This window comes from Prunus mume, linkage group LG6 (assembly GCF_029339155.1).
Source record: "Prunus mume cultivar Tortuosa linkage group LG6, ASM2933915v1, whole genome shotgun sequence".
In the NCBI taxonomy this organism is placed as follows: Eukaryota; Viridiplantae; Streptophyta; class Magnoliopsida; order Rosales; family Rosaceae; genus Prunus; species Prunus mume.
The window spans coordinates 1,688,723-1,704,118 of record NC_142703.1 but is presented as its reverse complement, the minus strand read 5'-3'; the positions used below and the strand labels follow the sequence as shown (position 1 = coordinate 1,704,118).

At 41.8% G+C, this 15,396-nt stretch overlaps 1 protein-coding gene across 1 annotated transcript; it reads left to right on the top strand.

Moving 5' to 3' along the window:
* Positions 1-5,766: 5,766 nt before the first annotated feature.
* LOC148915781 (uncharacterized) lies at positions 5,767-6,875 on the top strand. The gene is made up of 2 exons (XM_089054201.1): positions 5,767-6,116; positions 6,158-6,875. Exons 1-2 carry the CDS (start codon positions 5,767-5,769, stop codon positions 6,873-6,875), a joined length of 1,068 nt encoding a protein of 355 aa, XP_088910327.1.
* Positions 6,876-15,396: the final 8,521 nt, after the last annotated feature.

Here is a 15,396-nt window from a genome sequence, read left to right as displayed (position 1 = left end):
GAAGGGTTATGTTATAGTTGCAGTAGACTTATACCTCTTCTTCATCCCAAAGTTGTTCAATGCTACTATTGTGGGAACCTAATTTTAAGCAAACCCTAGGTCAAATATTTCCTTCCAATTGGGGAATATTTGATTTGGGGATTCTTGCCTTGATTAGGGATTTGATTCGCATTAAATCCCTAATTGATTTGAATCTCCTAAAATCAGAAAAATAATTCATTTCCCAACAAGGATTATTTTTCTCCAAACCCTAACCCTCGGAGACCACTATAGAAGGATGGCTACGCACACGGGCTGAGGTACGTCTGAAATCTCTACTGAAACTCTGCAGAAAATTCCTCTCAAACCCTAGCCCCCCAGGTGTGGCCCTCTTATTTGTTCTATTTTGCAGGGAGAAAGAGGCGGCGAAGAAGAGAGGAGAATTTTTCCAATCGAATATTCTCGTGGAAAAATTTGCTCCCACAAATTGGTGCTTTCATTGAGAGCACAAGATATACTCAAAGCGTGCTCCAAACATACTTTTTCAATCCACCGAAGCCTTCCAAATAACCATGGTTGGAAGCAAACGCCTTAGGAGCAAAACCACCGTGTCGGCGCACTCCAAAATGCCCGAAGCCTCGCTGCCACCACGAGGTACAGCTGCTGCCAGCGATTTGCAGCAACCTCCCATCGCTGCCAGCATGTTCCAGGAGCTTCCAGGCGAGATCCAGCAACATCCCATGGCTGCCAGTGCGTTCCAGCAGCTCCCCAGCCAGTTTCAGCAGCTTCCCATGGCTGCCAGCGCATTCCAGCAGCTTCCCAGCAAGTTCCAGCAGCCTTCCATGGGTGCCAGCGCTTTCCAACAGCTTCCCAATGATTTCCAGCAGCGTCCCATGGCTGCCAGCGCATTCCGGCAGCCCCTCGTGGCTGCCCATGCTGTCCAGCCACCTCCGGCAGCTATGCAACCTCTCCAAACAACTGCTATGGCAATCGGAACGCAGCAGCAGCCGTGCCATGTGGCTGCTGAAATTGCAGCGCCGCCACACAGCCCTGTGGCCTCCTTCGTCGTGCAACTGCAAGGCCTAGGTGCCGGTGCCGCCACCCATGACAGTGCCACCATTCATAACCACCTCAATGCCATCTCGGACCATTCCTCAGTCTTGGAGCAAATCCATTCACTCCCTCCTTTGCAACCACACTTGATGTATGCACCCGTGTACACATCTAATGGAGCCCTAGCCCATACGTCATTGGGCCTAATGCACACCTCTTTACCCGACCTATGCAATCAAGTGGGCCTTAATTCATGGGTTGATCAACTCGCGCAGAGGGTCGGCGACCAAAACAACCTAATTGGCTAACTACTCAAGCAGATCAACTTGAATCAAGACCCTAACTTTGGAGCCCATAGCGAGGAGAGAAGGATCCGTGAGCATACTTGGCGAGCATTTTGAGGATCCCAAACTAGTCACCAGATCGATGCAGGGGGAGAGAACGAGATCGGCAGGCGAGACGCGCATATCCGTAAGCCGTACTGAGTCGATCGACAATCCATTCAAGATTGGGCTCAAAGGGGGCACGATTGCGTGACAAATGCAACGACCGACGCTCACCAACCCTCTCAAGAACCAACTCGCGGCGACAACTCGTGGAGGAATCTTTGCAAGCTCAATCCACCAATCTGCCTCACGGGTAGGGCAGCCAAGGAGGTCAACATCTTTAAGTCGACAAAGAAGTCAACCATCCCCGCCTGAATCACGAGGGTTGCCAACATGATCGGCAAGCCATGTGCGCGGAGGAAGTCGAGAAGCTCGTAAAGACCTACTTTGTAACTTAAAGATTGCGGAAATTTCGAAGATGCTCTACCCAGAGAGGTGGACCAAGCAAACTCTACGCCTTTCACTTTGCCGAAATCGAGCGGCTGCTCCCCAAATAGATTCTCAATGCCTTCATTCGTTCATTTCAAGGGGGATACCGATCCCAAGAGCCATCTAAAGCAGTTCAAAAGTGCCATGATCTTTTACAAGGCAAGCGACACGCTGATGTGCAAGGTGTTTACAATGACCTTGCTAGGAGCAGCCCAAGATTGGTTCTACACCTTGCCATCCAGGTCGATCAGCAGCTTCAATGAGCTAGATTACGTCTTCACCAAAGAATACACTTCTTACCAGACGATCAAGAAGAACCCGACCACCTGTGCAACATGTGCAAGAAGTACGATGAATCCATCCGAGATTACATCAAGAGGTTCAAAGCAGAAAGGGCAAACATCATTGGATGTGACGATCGAATCGCGTCATCGGCTTTCAAAAGGGCTTGCTAATTGAGTGTAAGCTGACATTACGAGCTATCTCTCCCTGCCAAACACTAGTAGAATTCTTCGACATAATAGAGCGCTATGCACTTTGGGATGATGACCGGACCGCGCAAAGAAAGTCGCCAAGCAAGCCGATCAACCATTGAGCAGGCAAGCCAAAGAAACGGCATGATAACAGACAAGGATGGAGGCAAGCACGGATTACAGCCTCGGGAGGTGTTCCAACATTGAGAGCTACACCAAGTTCATTATCCCGATACAGCAGATCCTGGCCCAAGTAAAGAACATGCCTTGGTTGCGAAACCATCGCCTTTGAAGGGAAACCCGCCAAGAAGGATACTAGTAGATATTGCGAATTCCATGAAGGGCACAGTCATTACACAAATGACTGTTTCGCCTAGAAAAAGAACCTTGAAGAACTAGTCGGAGGCGACCATTGCAAGAAATTCATCGCAAGAGGGCTATCCATCAAATCAAAGATCACGACGCAGCTACCAACAAACCTCCACGAAAAAAGTCATACGGATCAGCACTATCCTAGTCGACTCTAAGAGCCCAAGCTGACCATCGAGGAACAGAAGAGAAAGATCATGCAAGCAACAAGAGCAAATCTCCCAAGCCGTCAGCAGCTACCTAATCATGGAAGACGATCCTGGCATCATCTTTTAAGGGAAGGAAGTTCCAAGACAATGGAATGCCCATCACCTCCGAATGTACTATCCACGAAGCTCATAGTCTACCAGCTTGGCTCCAAGCAGGTGAGCAAGCCTTTGGCACCTCCGTTGAAGACAAGTTACTTTTGATGTTACCCCTACAACTCATCTCTTTAGTTTAATAAAGCAATGTAGTCACACAGACATCAATATATGTTCAAGCTTTTCTTTCCAATGGGGTGTTCACAAATGCAATCGACATGTCTCCGGACGTAGGCCAAACGGGCCACACTCATCGGCACGTCTCCGGACGTAGGCCAAACGGGCCACTCTCATCGACACGTCTCCGGACGTAGGCCAAACGGGCCACACTCATCGGCACGTCTTCGGACGTAGGCCAAACGGGCCACCATCATCCACATGTCTCCGGACATAGGCCAAACGAGCCACCCTCATCGACACGTCTCGCACGTAGGCCAAACGGGCCACACTCATCGACACGTCTTGGACGTAGGCCAAATAGGCCACTCTCCCGACACGCCTCCGACGGGCCAAACCGCCACTCTCATCGACACTTCCAATGGGGTGTTCACAAATGCAATCGACACGTCTTCGGACGTAGGCCAAACCGATCACACTCATCGACACGTCTCCGGACTTAGGCCAAATAAGCCACTTTCATCGACACATCTCCGGACTCAGGCCAAACGGCACTCATCGACACGCCTCCGGACGTAGGCCAAACGGGCCACTCTCATCGACACGTTCGAAAGTTCATCCAGGCACCATGTTGAACAAGCGTAATTCTTAGAGATCACAAGGACGGAAATTCTTGATTCTTTAATTTCTAATAAAAGTTGTGCAGAAATCTCTTCTCCTCTTTGAAGTTCTGAGTCACAAGTGAAAGTCTTAATTCCTTGACACAGCAATGATTCATATAAATGGGCTGTAAAACCCTTGCAGGTGTCTACACCCCTAAAACTCAAAAAGACATCATATTTCCATGGACGAGCTGAAGGAAGAGGTGATGAACAGGCTCTCTTCGTTGTAAATTCCATTTGGGACTAGCTTCTCGATACTGCCAACAAACCGGAGATGGTGTCCAAGCAATCTGCTGGAGAAAGTGCAACTATAAGAAGCAATTTTTCTGAGTCGCTTCAATCATTTTTGTTAGTAAAATCAAATAACAATCTCTCCGACTCCTAAAATTCTAAAATTACATTAAATTTAGACTTCAGCCAACCCTTAGACTCAGAAAGGGCAGATTAAAAACAAATGGTATAAATAGCTGTGAGCAAAATTAAAGAATAGAGAAAAACTCAACTCAAGCGACCAGAGAAACACAACCACCTTGCTGGGATTCTGGTATGCAGATGCTCAAGTCAATGGGTGAGGAAGCGAGGCGGGGTCATATGACAAATAGAAACATCCTTCGATCTAGCGGACAAAACAAAACTATGGTTGAGGAAGCCACGTGTCTAATTTTGCTACGATGAAATGTTTTTTTATCTTATTCACATGTCGCAATGTCATCGGAGATGTGGAATGTCACTTGTCTTCCACGTCCTGAATAACAACGACATGGACGATTTTAATGTGTACATGGTTAATGGCTACATAAGGGTTATTAATATATCAAACAAAAAAGGAATCAAGAACAATGACAAAAGGCGATAATTTCACAGATTTGATCCATTAAAAGGACAAAACAAAAGTTGATCATGTTAAAGGACAATACTTTCCCATCCCACTGACAGGACAGAGGAAACGAGGCGGGTCATATAATAAACTGACGATTTTATTATTATTTTTATATAAAGTTTTATAATAGTGAATGGGATTTGCGAAATTATCACCTGTATTTGTATATATAAAATAAAAAGCAGAAAATGGTAAAACATTCAAAATACCAAAAAATGTCTTTGGTTAATGCAAATATTAAGAATTGAAATTATTAATTAAATGAAGATAATATGATAAATTCACACTTTTTTATATTAAAAAATTAAAGTTAAAAGAAAAATCAGATAATAAATTTTATTTTTATAGAACACAACTATCCATTATCTTTATTAATTCTAAAATAAATTTAAAATTTAAAATAAATAAATAAAACCTTTCGCAGGTGCGAAAGCGCCTGCGAAAAGAAAAATACATGTAGAAAAATCACAAAGGCGGTGCAATGTATCATCATCATCATCAGCAGCAGCAGAATTATCATTTTGGTACGCGTTGTGAAGAAGGTCCAAAAAGGCGGTCTTTGCGTAAACGGACGATCCCAAGCACAAACAAATACCCTTTTTCTTTTTTTTTTTTCTCTCCCGACTCTCATCATCTGTGAAATATATGTTGAATTATAAGTGCTTAAGTTGATTTCAGGATTAGGAGTTTTGTTTTCAGCTTAGTTGTATTTCTTTATACTTAGTCCAGGTGTCATAGCTTGATTGGTTAGATAGTGAATGGCTGAGATTGCTTAGATGAATTGCATCCAGCTGGTACTGTGCTAACGACTATATTCTTCTCACACCAAGAGTGTGATATATTGTATCTTGAACACTGAGTAATGAGAATGTTCTCTCTACTACACGTATAGCAGAGCAGCCTTGGATTTCATCGACTCTCTCTCTCTTCTCTCCAAATCATATTCTAAGATCCTAAAACTCTAACATGGCCTCAGAGCCAGGTTGCATCATCCAAAAGTGGCGTTGTTCTGTGAAGAAAATCGATCAAGGTGTGCTCATTCTAAGCTCACGGTGAGTGAGTTTGATCAAGGGTCGAATCTGAAAACATCTTGTTTTCAGGTGATTCAAATACGTAATGGCTGGATCTGGAAGTTCAGAGGCTAGAATCCCCATTTTCTCAGGTGAGAACTATGAATTTTGGAGGATTAAAATGGTAACCATTTTCAGATCATATGGTTTATGGGGTTTGGTAGAGAAGGGGTTCTTAATCCCAGATTCAAAGACGAAGTTGGTCATCTGGGATGGTTCAGAAGAAGAAGTTGATGAGAAAACAGCTGCGATTCTCATGAAGGATGCGAAGGCTTTGGGTATCATTCAAAATGCTGTTTCGATCAGATTTTTCCCAGAATTGCCAATGCTGACTCTGCAAAGATGGCTTGGAATCTGCTATATTCAGAATATCATGGTGGAGAGCATGTTAGATCGGTAAAGCTTCAAAATCTTAGACGTGAATTTGAATACACTAGGATGCGTGATAGTGAAACCTTATCTGAATATCTTACTAGACTAACTGATTTGATTAACCAAATGAAAACATTTGGTGAAGTTCTGCCAAATGAGAGGCAGGTTCAGAAGGTGTTAATTAGTCTAAGTAAGAAGTATGATCCTATATGCACTGTGATTGAAAACACAAAGACACTAGAAACTGTGGATTTGCAGGAAGTAATTGCAATTTTGAAGAGTCAGGAGCAACGGCTTGAAATGCATAGTGTTGATACTGAGAAGGCATTTGCCTCATTCACTGTGAGTGCAAAGGGTCAGAACAAAAACACTTCTCAGTTTGGTTCATCTAAGTCACAGAAAAGCTGGAATTCTAAAGGGAAGTCATGGGAGGCAAAAGACAAGTCACAGCAGAATAATTATTCTGCACAGAACCACACTTCAACTCAGTTCTCAAATCAGGAAAACACAAAGCCTCAATGCAAGGTGTGTTCAAAGCATCACTTTGGTGAGTGCAGGTATAAGGGAAAACCAAAATGCTATAACTGTGACAGATTTGGACATCTTGCTAGGGACTGTACAGTGAGCAAAAATGTGCAGAAGGCTAATTGTGTAAATCAAATGGAGGTAACAGGAAATCTGTTTTATGCAAATTGCTCAACCACTGAGATCAAAGCCAATGAATGGTATATTGACAGTGGCTGCAGCAATCATATGACAGGAAATTTAGAATTACTTGGCTGATGTGAGAACTAATGTAGCTGGGAAAGTACAAATGCCAACTGGTGCACTAGTGAGTGTAGCTGGTATTGGTTCACCGAGTATTGATAAGCAAAGGGCAGAAATACATCGGAGAAGTTATGTACCTGCCAGGATTGAAAGAAAATCTGATAAGTGTTGGGCAGATGGATGAACATGGGTATTGTCTGGTGTTTGGAGAAGGAATGTGCAGGATATTTGATAGTCCATCCATGGATTACCTCATCACAAAGGTGGAAATGAAGAGTAACAGATGCTATCCTGTCTCTTTTCTAGCTGAAAAACAGTTACTAATGAAGACTAGTTTTCTTCAATCCCCATGGATTTGGCACAAGAGACTTGGTCATCTGAATTTTGGAGGATTGAAGCAGCTAAGGGATAAAGAAATGGTACATGGTTTACCACAATTGGAAGAACAAAGTGGTGTGTGTGAAGGGTGCCAATTTGGAAAACAGCACAGAAATGTTTTTCCAAAAGATCAAGCACAAAGAGCAAGCAAAGTACTAGAGCTAGTACATGTGGATCTCTGTGGTCCCATGAGAAATGAGTCTGTTGCAAGGAACAGATATTTCATGCTGATTATAGATGATTTCACAAGAATGACTTGGGTATATTTCTTGAGAAACAAGTCAGAAGCCTTCTATTGTTTCAAGAAGTTCAAGTCCATGACTGAATTACAAACTGGACACAAGGTGAAATGCATAAGAAGTGACAGGGGTGGAGAGTTTCTGTCTACTGATTTTTTGGAGTTCTGTGAAGCTAATGGCATTTAAAGGCAGCTTACAATGGCCTATACTCCTCAGCAGAATGGAGTAGTTGAGAGGAAGAATAGAACTGTCATTGAGATGGCAAAATCAATGTTACATGAGAAGGGAATGCCCTATTTCCTATGGACAGAAGCTGTCCATACAGCTGTCTATTTGCTGAACAGATGTCCTACCAAAGCTCTCAACAACATTACTCCATTCGAAGCATATAGTGGAAGGAAGCCTGGAATTGCACACTTGAAAGTGTTTGGTTCTCTGTGTTATGTTCATGTGCCAACTGAATTGAGACACAAGCTGGAACCTAAGAGTACAAAGGGAGTGTTTGTGGGATATGCAACTTGTGAAAAAGGATATAGAGTTTTTGATCCTATTTCTAACAAGCTTTTACTGTCAAGGGATGTGACATTTGATGAAGAAAAAGCTTGGCATTGGACAGACAAAGATGGTTCAGTTATGATATCATACTCAATTGAAGACCAAGTAGACTTGGATTTGAAAACTGACAGTTCTAATGAGAACTCTACTGGTACACCTCAAACTTTGGATATGCAAGAGAGCACTTCATCAACTCCAGGTGATATAAGCAGTGAAGAAAGGAGAACCCAAGCTTATGATCACACCCCTCTAAAATGGAGAAGGCTAGATGATGTTCTAGCTCAGTGTAACTTGTGTATCATGGAACCAGAAAAATATGCTGATGCTGCTCAGGATGAATCTTGGCTTAAGGCTATGGAAGATGAACTGCAGATGATTGAAAAAAATGAAACATGGGAATTGGTAAATAGACCAACTGAAAAACCAGTGATTGGAGTTAAGTGGGTGTACAAGACAAAGCTGAATTTGGATGGCTCTGTGCAAAAGAATAAAGCAAGATTAGTGGCTAAGGGGTATGCTCAGAAGCCCGGACTGGATTATAATGAGACTTATGCACCTGTAGCCAGATTGGACACCATTAGAACTCTTGTTGCTCTAGCTGCTCAAAAGGATTGGAAATTGTTCCAGCTTGATGTGAAGTCTGCTTTCCTTAATGGTGTGCTGCAAGAGGAAGTTTATGTCAGTCAGCCTGAAGGTTTTGTAATTAAAGGCAAAGAAGACAAGGTTTATCGTCTGCATAAAGCTCTTTATGGTCTGAAGCAAGCCCCAAGAGCTTGGTATGGAGAGATAGACAGCTACTTCACTCACTGTGGTTTTGTGAAAAGCTTAAGTGAAGCAACTTTGTATACCAAAGTGAGGGGAGATAAGGAGATTCTAATTGTGTCTATCTATGTAGATGACATAGTGTACACAGGGAGCAGTCAAGCATTGTTGGCTGAATTCAAAGAAGACATGATGGCTAAGTATGAGATGACTGATTTGGGTTTACTTCACCATTTCCTCGGCATGGGAGTTGTGCAGACTGTGTCTAGTATATTTCTACATCAAAAGAAATATGCTAGCACCTTGTTGAGCAAGTTTGGTTTGACTGAGTGCAAATCTGTGACAACACCTCTTGTTGCCACTGAGAAACTAGCTAAGGATGATGGGAGTGGAGCTGCAAATGAAGAACAATACAGAAGCATTGTTGGTAGCTTATTGTACTTAACTGCTACAAGACCAGACATTATGTATGCCTCAAGCTTGCTAGCTAGATTCATGCACTGTCCTACAAATAGACACTATGGAACAGCTAAAAGAGTTTTGAGATACATCAAAGGAACTCTGGACTATGGTCTTGAATATGTGAAAGGCAAAAGATCAATTCTAGTTGGTTACTGTGACAGTGATTGGGGAGGATCAGTTGGTGATTGCAAGAGCACATCAGGGTATGCTTTTAGTTTTGGAAGTGGAGTATTTTCTTGGGCCTGAGTAAAAGCAGAACTGTGTTGCACTTCTGAAGCTGAGTATATCAGTGCAGCTGAGGCTACTACTCAAGCTATTTGGCTCCGTTTTGTGCTAGAAGACTTTGGAGAGCTTCAAACTGAAGCTACTCCATTGCATTGTGATAATATATCAGCAATTGCAATCACTAAAAACCCTGTATTCCACCAGAAGACAAAGCATATTGACAGGAGGTATCACTTCATCAAGGATGCATTGCAAGAAGGAGTAATCAATTTGGAATACTGTCCTACAAATGAACAATTGGCTGACATTTTTACCAAACCTCTGGCCAAAGACAGATTCAATTATCTCAGAGGCATGCTTGGAGTGAAATCACCTCAAGACTTAAAGGGGAGTGTTGAATTATAAGTGCTTAAGTTGATTTCAGGATTAGGAGTTTTGTTTTCAGCTTAGTTGTATTTCTTTATACTTAGTCCAGGTGTCATAGCTTGATTGGTTAGATAGTGAATGGCTGAGATTGCTTAGATGAATTGCATCCAGCTGGTACTGTGCTAACGACTATATTCTTCTCACACCAAGAGTGTGATATATTGTACTGAACACTGAGTAATGAGAATGTTCTCTCTGCTACACGTATAGCAGAGCAGCCTTGGATTTCATCAGACTCTCTCTCTCTTCTCTCCAAATCATATTCTAAGATCCTAAAACTCTAACAATATACAGATAATATATATCTGTGATGAAGAGGTTCTTTTTCATTCACTCCTGCACATTGGAGAATTTCATGGCAATGATCCATTGACCATAACCCATCTATGTTCTCAGATTATGGAAAAAAAAAAAAACCATCTATGGTAAACTTTGAAGATCACTCGCCGGCTCTGCCTTTTCCTCTCTTGTCTATTTACCTGCCTTTGATCCCGTAACGAAGACCCCAGGAATTTCAGTTGACTTCCATGGCTGCTGAAGCAAACTCAACTCCTTCTTCTTCTTCTTGTAGAGACCGTAGATGGAAATATGATGTTTACCTCAGTTGCAGTGGCGACGACATGCCGAGGAGTTTCACAGATCCCTTAGATGTTGCTTTGACTGGGCAAGGAATTCGCACATTTAGATTTAGGAATGGTGAAGCATCTAATCCCCCAGTAATCTTCTTAAAGGCAATTGAAAATTCAAGATTTTCAATCCTTGTTCTTTCAAGAAAATAGGCCCATTCCATACGGTGCTTGAATGAGCTTGAGAAGATCGTTAAATGCAGGACAGAGATGGGACAGGCAGTTCTGGCGGTTTACTTCGACGTGGATCCAGCTGAGGTGCAAAAACAGGGCGGGAATTTGGAGCACGTTTCCGTAGACCATATAAAGAAAGTGTCAAATTGGAGTGCTGCTCTTCTTGTAGTACCCAGTCTCCCTGGATGGCATGTACGAGATCGGTGAGTAATTCTATTCTTTGCGAAAAGTACAGATTTTCTGCTATCTTTAGTATGGTCACTTGTTGCTGTAGGACAGACATTCACAATTTTGTTTGTAGCACTGGACTTGAAAAGGCAAATACTTTTAACTGTTTTCACTATCTGCACTAGCAGTTCAACGAAGAAAACTACAAAAAAAATACTTCTTTGTTGTGATTCTTACAGAGTCGTGAGATTAGTGTTTAATTTCTTGTGTGTAGGTACAAAGCACAAAATATTGGACTAATCGTTAAAGTTTTATGGGCACTACCTATTTCTCTACATGAGTGGAATAGTAAATTGCTTGAGAAAAAGAAAAGTGATGCAGTCAAGATGATTATTCAAAGCCTAAATGACAATGAGAAGAGAATTTTTCTAGATATTGTTTGTTTCTTTAAAGGAATGGAGAAAAAGCGAATAAAGGAAATCCTAGATTGTTATGGTTGTTGCCCGTGCAGTGCAATAGAAGTCCTCATTGAGAATTCCCTCGTAACTATTCTAGACAATTGAGTGATGATGGATAGGTTCATAGAAGAAACTGGGCAAGAAATTGTTAGTGCCGAGTCTCTTGGGGAGCGTGGTAAGCAAAGCAGATTGTGGCTTACTGACGACATCCTTGATGTGTTGGGGAACAATAAGGTAACTGGTTGTGCAGAAAGATTAAGCATATGTAGTAGCATTTCATTTTCTATACTCTGATTAACTTATCGGAATACTCTTGGTTAATTAGTAGGGCACAGATGCAGTTGAAGGCATTGACATGCACTTTCCTGAACTCAAAGAGGCACAATGGAACGAAGAGGCCTTCTCTAATATGCCTCGTCTTAGATTTCTCCGCATTACGATTATGGGGAGAGAGATAGATAGAGAGAGAGAGAGAGAGAAATCAGATTTTTATCAAAACCCTTTTCGCCGAAATTACGATTATGCTACTGATGATGTTTTGCTCGTAACTTCTTTGTCACAGCTCCGATTCAAGTCTATTACGTGTCTACGGACTCATCTCGCCGTGCTCTACGCAACGGTATAATCGAAATTCCCAAATTCCTTTCTGGTCAAAAAATCAACTTTAAACCTAATAAAATATTCTAAGGGCGAAATGGTCTTGTATCTGAATAAAATAATATTTACCAATTTTTTTAGGACCGGGTAAAATTCGGGTTCCTTTAGGATTTCCTTCTTGATCAATAACAACTGCAGCATTGTCATCATATCGTATTATCATACTGTTGTCGCGTTTGAGTTCTTTACAAGTACGTACAATTACAGCTCGGATTACTTCTGATCTTTCTAGAGGTATGTGTACAATTTATGTTATGCGAGCCCGCTTAGCTCAGAGGTTAGAGCATCGCATTTGTAATGCGATGGTCATCCGTTGATTGGAATTAGAGATTGATAGAAAAGCCAGGATATGGGCTCGTGTGAGTAGGAAACAAAAAATATCTATTCTAGTTCTGGCGGCACTTTTACCCCTGGGTTATCAGAATGATGAAATTGAAGGGGAGGGGAGAGGAGATTCCATCAAATTTGGAAGAACCGGTGGATATTGTGTCATGCATGATTGGAAAACATAGGGAGAATGAAAGAGTTTTAATGGATCAATATAACAGCTCTGATACCATGTAAAAAGGGTATTTCATATATGTTTCTTTACAATACAGAATGGTACATTTATAAGGAAAAAAAATCTGCTATGTAAGGCAAGAAAATTAATTCACAAATTACAGATATACATGCCCTAAAGTAAAGTTACTGACTATCTAAACAAGGGTAACAAAATAAACTTTATTGTTTATGAATCTGTCCGTATTTTCAATACTAAACCCAGAAGTACACTTGACCCAAAAAAAAGAGTGCTGCTATTTCCACCTACCTGTCCTATTTTCCCACCCACCCTATCTTCAAAATTTTAAAGACAAATTTACCCCTTTATAAAATGACTTCTAAGGACTTAAGAAAAAACTCTCAACACACCTATAAGCTCCGCAACCTACAACGTTTTATCAACGTTCTCACGTGCTTTCGGGGAAAAGTGTGTACTATCCAATATTCAAACAAACCCAACAAGAAAACATGAACAAATGCTCAAAATTGTGAAAGAAATTCAAAATCCCAACATTTCCTGAGAGATCTGTTGTTTGGTCACTACAAAATTAAAAGAAAAAAAAATCAAGAAGCTCTAAGACCCATATTTGGTTCTATTAAGAAAAGTAAAGGCCAAGTCAAACTCAAAGCGAACCAAAACTATTGGTTCCATATTCTTGTTGAAGAAGATTTTATGGCGACCCAAACAGAAAGTTAGGAGAAGACCCACATGGGTAGGACGCATGGAGGTTTGAAGTGCGGAGAGGCAGTGGTCAAAGGAGCTGAGAATGGAGACGACGTTGTTAGTGATGGTTTGGCTCTTTCACAGTCCATCTTCTTCTTCCTCCTCCTTCCCTCTTCTTCTGCATTGTTGTTTGAGAATTGGAGAGAGAGGGTTTGAATTTAATTGCATTATTAATTAATTAAAGGGTATTTTAGGAATAATGGTGGGTGGAAAGATGACAGGACCTAATTTCCCAAACCGGGCGGACCCGTCTTTGGTGCCGACATCGCACCGATGCCGGGCCCACTTACTAAAAATCCAAGACATCCTACCAAAATTTTGGCAGAGTCTCCCCTGTAAAATGCTCAAACCCAACAATATTCAACCTGCATAATTTACATAATAGAGATATTCCAACTGCCAGATGCTTTTAACATACAACAATCCAACATAAAGTGGCCTCCGGCCTCAAGTAACAACCTAACATGGGCGATAACAGAGCATCTACAGAATTTGTTTACAACAAACAGTGGAGTAGAAAGAATTTACATGACCTTAACAATGATGAAAGTTTGGAGCTCGCAACTCGCTCAACGCTTCCAAAAGCAACTCTCTGGGCGCAAAACAGAAATATGTGAGTGGACAAAAATAAAGTTTGCACTTTAAATCAACATAATAACCCCACCATGTAAAAATAATGCTCTAGCATGCAGTTTCACAATTCATAAATCAAAAACTCCAACACATCATCCCAAAATCCAACAAATCTCCAAATCTCAAATCCACAACTCATTTCCCAATGATATGCAACTCTCATCAACCCGTAAACACTCATATATAAATATATAAATATATATATAACTAGGACTATAATATAATATATACTTCTCTCCATACTAATGTACCGGGGAAACAATCCAACCGAGGGATTGTTAACTGTACGCAGGATTTCGAACACTAACTCCGGCCTGTGATGAGTAGTCCAACCGAGGACGGAACTCCATAACTCACACGCCGGCACTGCCAACGACACGTGTAGCTCACAAATTTCATAACAAGTCCTACGCGCGCAGACAGTATCATCACCCCACCGGCACCGCCAACGACGTGTGTGATGATACTAAGCAATATACATACTCTTCCCATACGCCGGCACTGCCAACGACACGTATGGAAAGTGTCTCACACACCGGCACTGCCAACGACATGTGTGAGACCCGCAATCTCATGGCCTTCCCACCCCACCGGCACTGCCAACGACGTGTGTGGGAAGCCTAGTAACTAGGGAATGGTACTCACCTAACATACTCATACATCTCACAACCATCCCTCAAACTCATATCTTTCCACAATCTTACCACCACAACCTCTCATACTATATACATAGACAATATAGATAGTCAATCCCAAAATCCATATCAACATATTCATCATACTCAAATACATATCCATACTCAAAATATATTGCCAATACGCATAAGAATATACAAATCCATCAACCAAATAATTATTAAATCAAAACCACCATTTAAAATATATGCACAAATCTTTCATCAATAAAACCATGCATATGCTTAAAACAAAGTCCACTCACAAATAATCCCAAGCTGCCCGGCCCCGAGAGGGTCCCGCTCACGAATAGTCAACCGAAGTACCTATTTCGAGATACGAACCCTTGATTAATATAACATACTTCAAAACGGAAATTCACAAAAGGAAATACTTAAATCCCCAAGTTCCCGGTGCGCTTAAGTCCAAAGGAATATCCTAAGGTCCGGTTACAGGTTTGGGAATCGCTTTCGATCGTACGGTTATCGCGATTTTCCTAAACTTCAAATTATTGAATCGGAACATCCGGGGCTCCGATTCACGATCCGCGAATTCCTATAGGTTTCTAAGAGTACCTAGATCAACATACTTCAGTTTGGAAACGATCCAACGGTTAGAACTTATCGAACCCGGATAACGCACAATATGCGAAATCCGTTCGATAGTCAAACGACATCCAAATTGAGATCCGCAAAATCCTACGCACTCGTGACAACCTAAGGATCTCATCAAGATGAAAAGCAACTTTACCAGCCTTGCCCACGCGCCGCCACACGCGCCGGCTGCGCTTGGGTGTGTAGAGAAATTTCCGGCGACGGAAAATCTCCAAAT

Coding starts and splice junctions, on each gene's coding strand:
- LOC148915781 (XM_089054201.1), top strand. CDS start 5,767: ATGGCTGGATCTGGAAGTTCAGAGGCTAGAATCCCCATTTTCTCAGGT. Junction 6,117..6,157: donor GTGGAGAGCATGTTAGATCG/GTAAAGCTTCAA, acceptor TGAATACACTAG/GATGCGTGATAGTGAAACCT.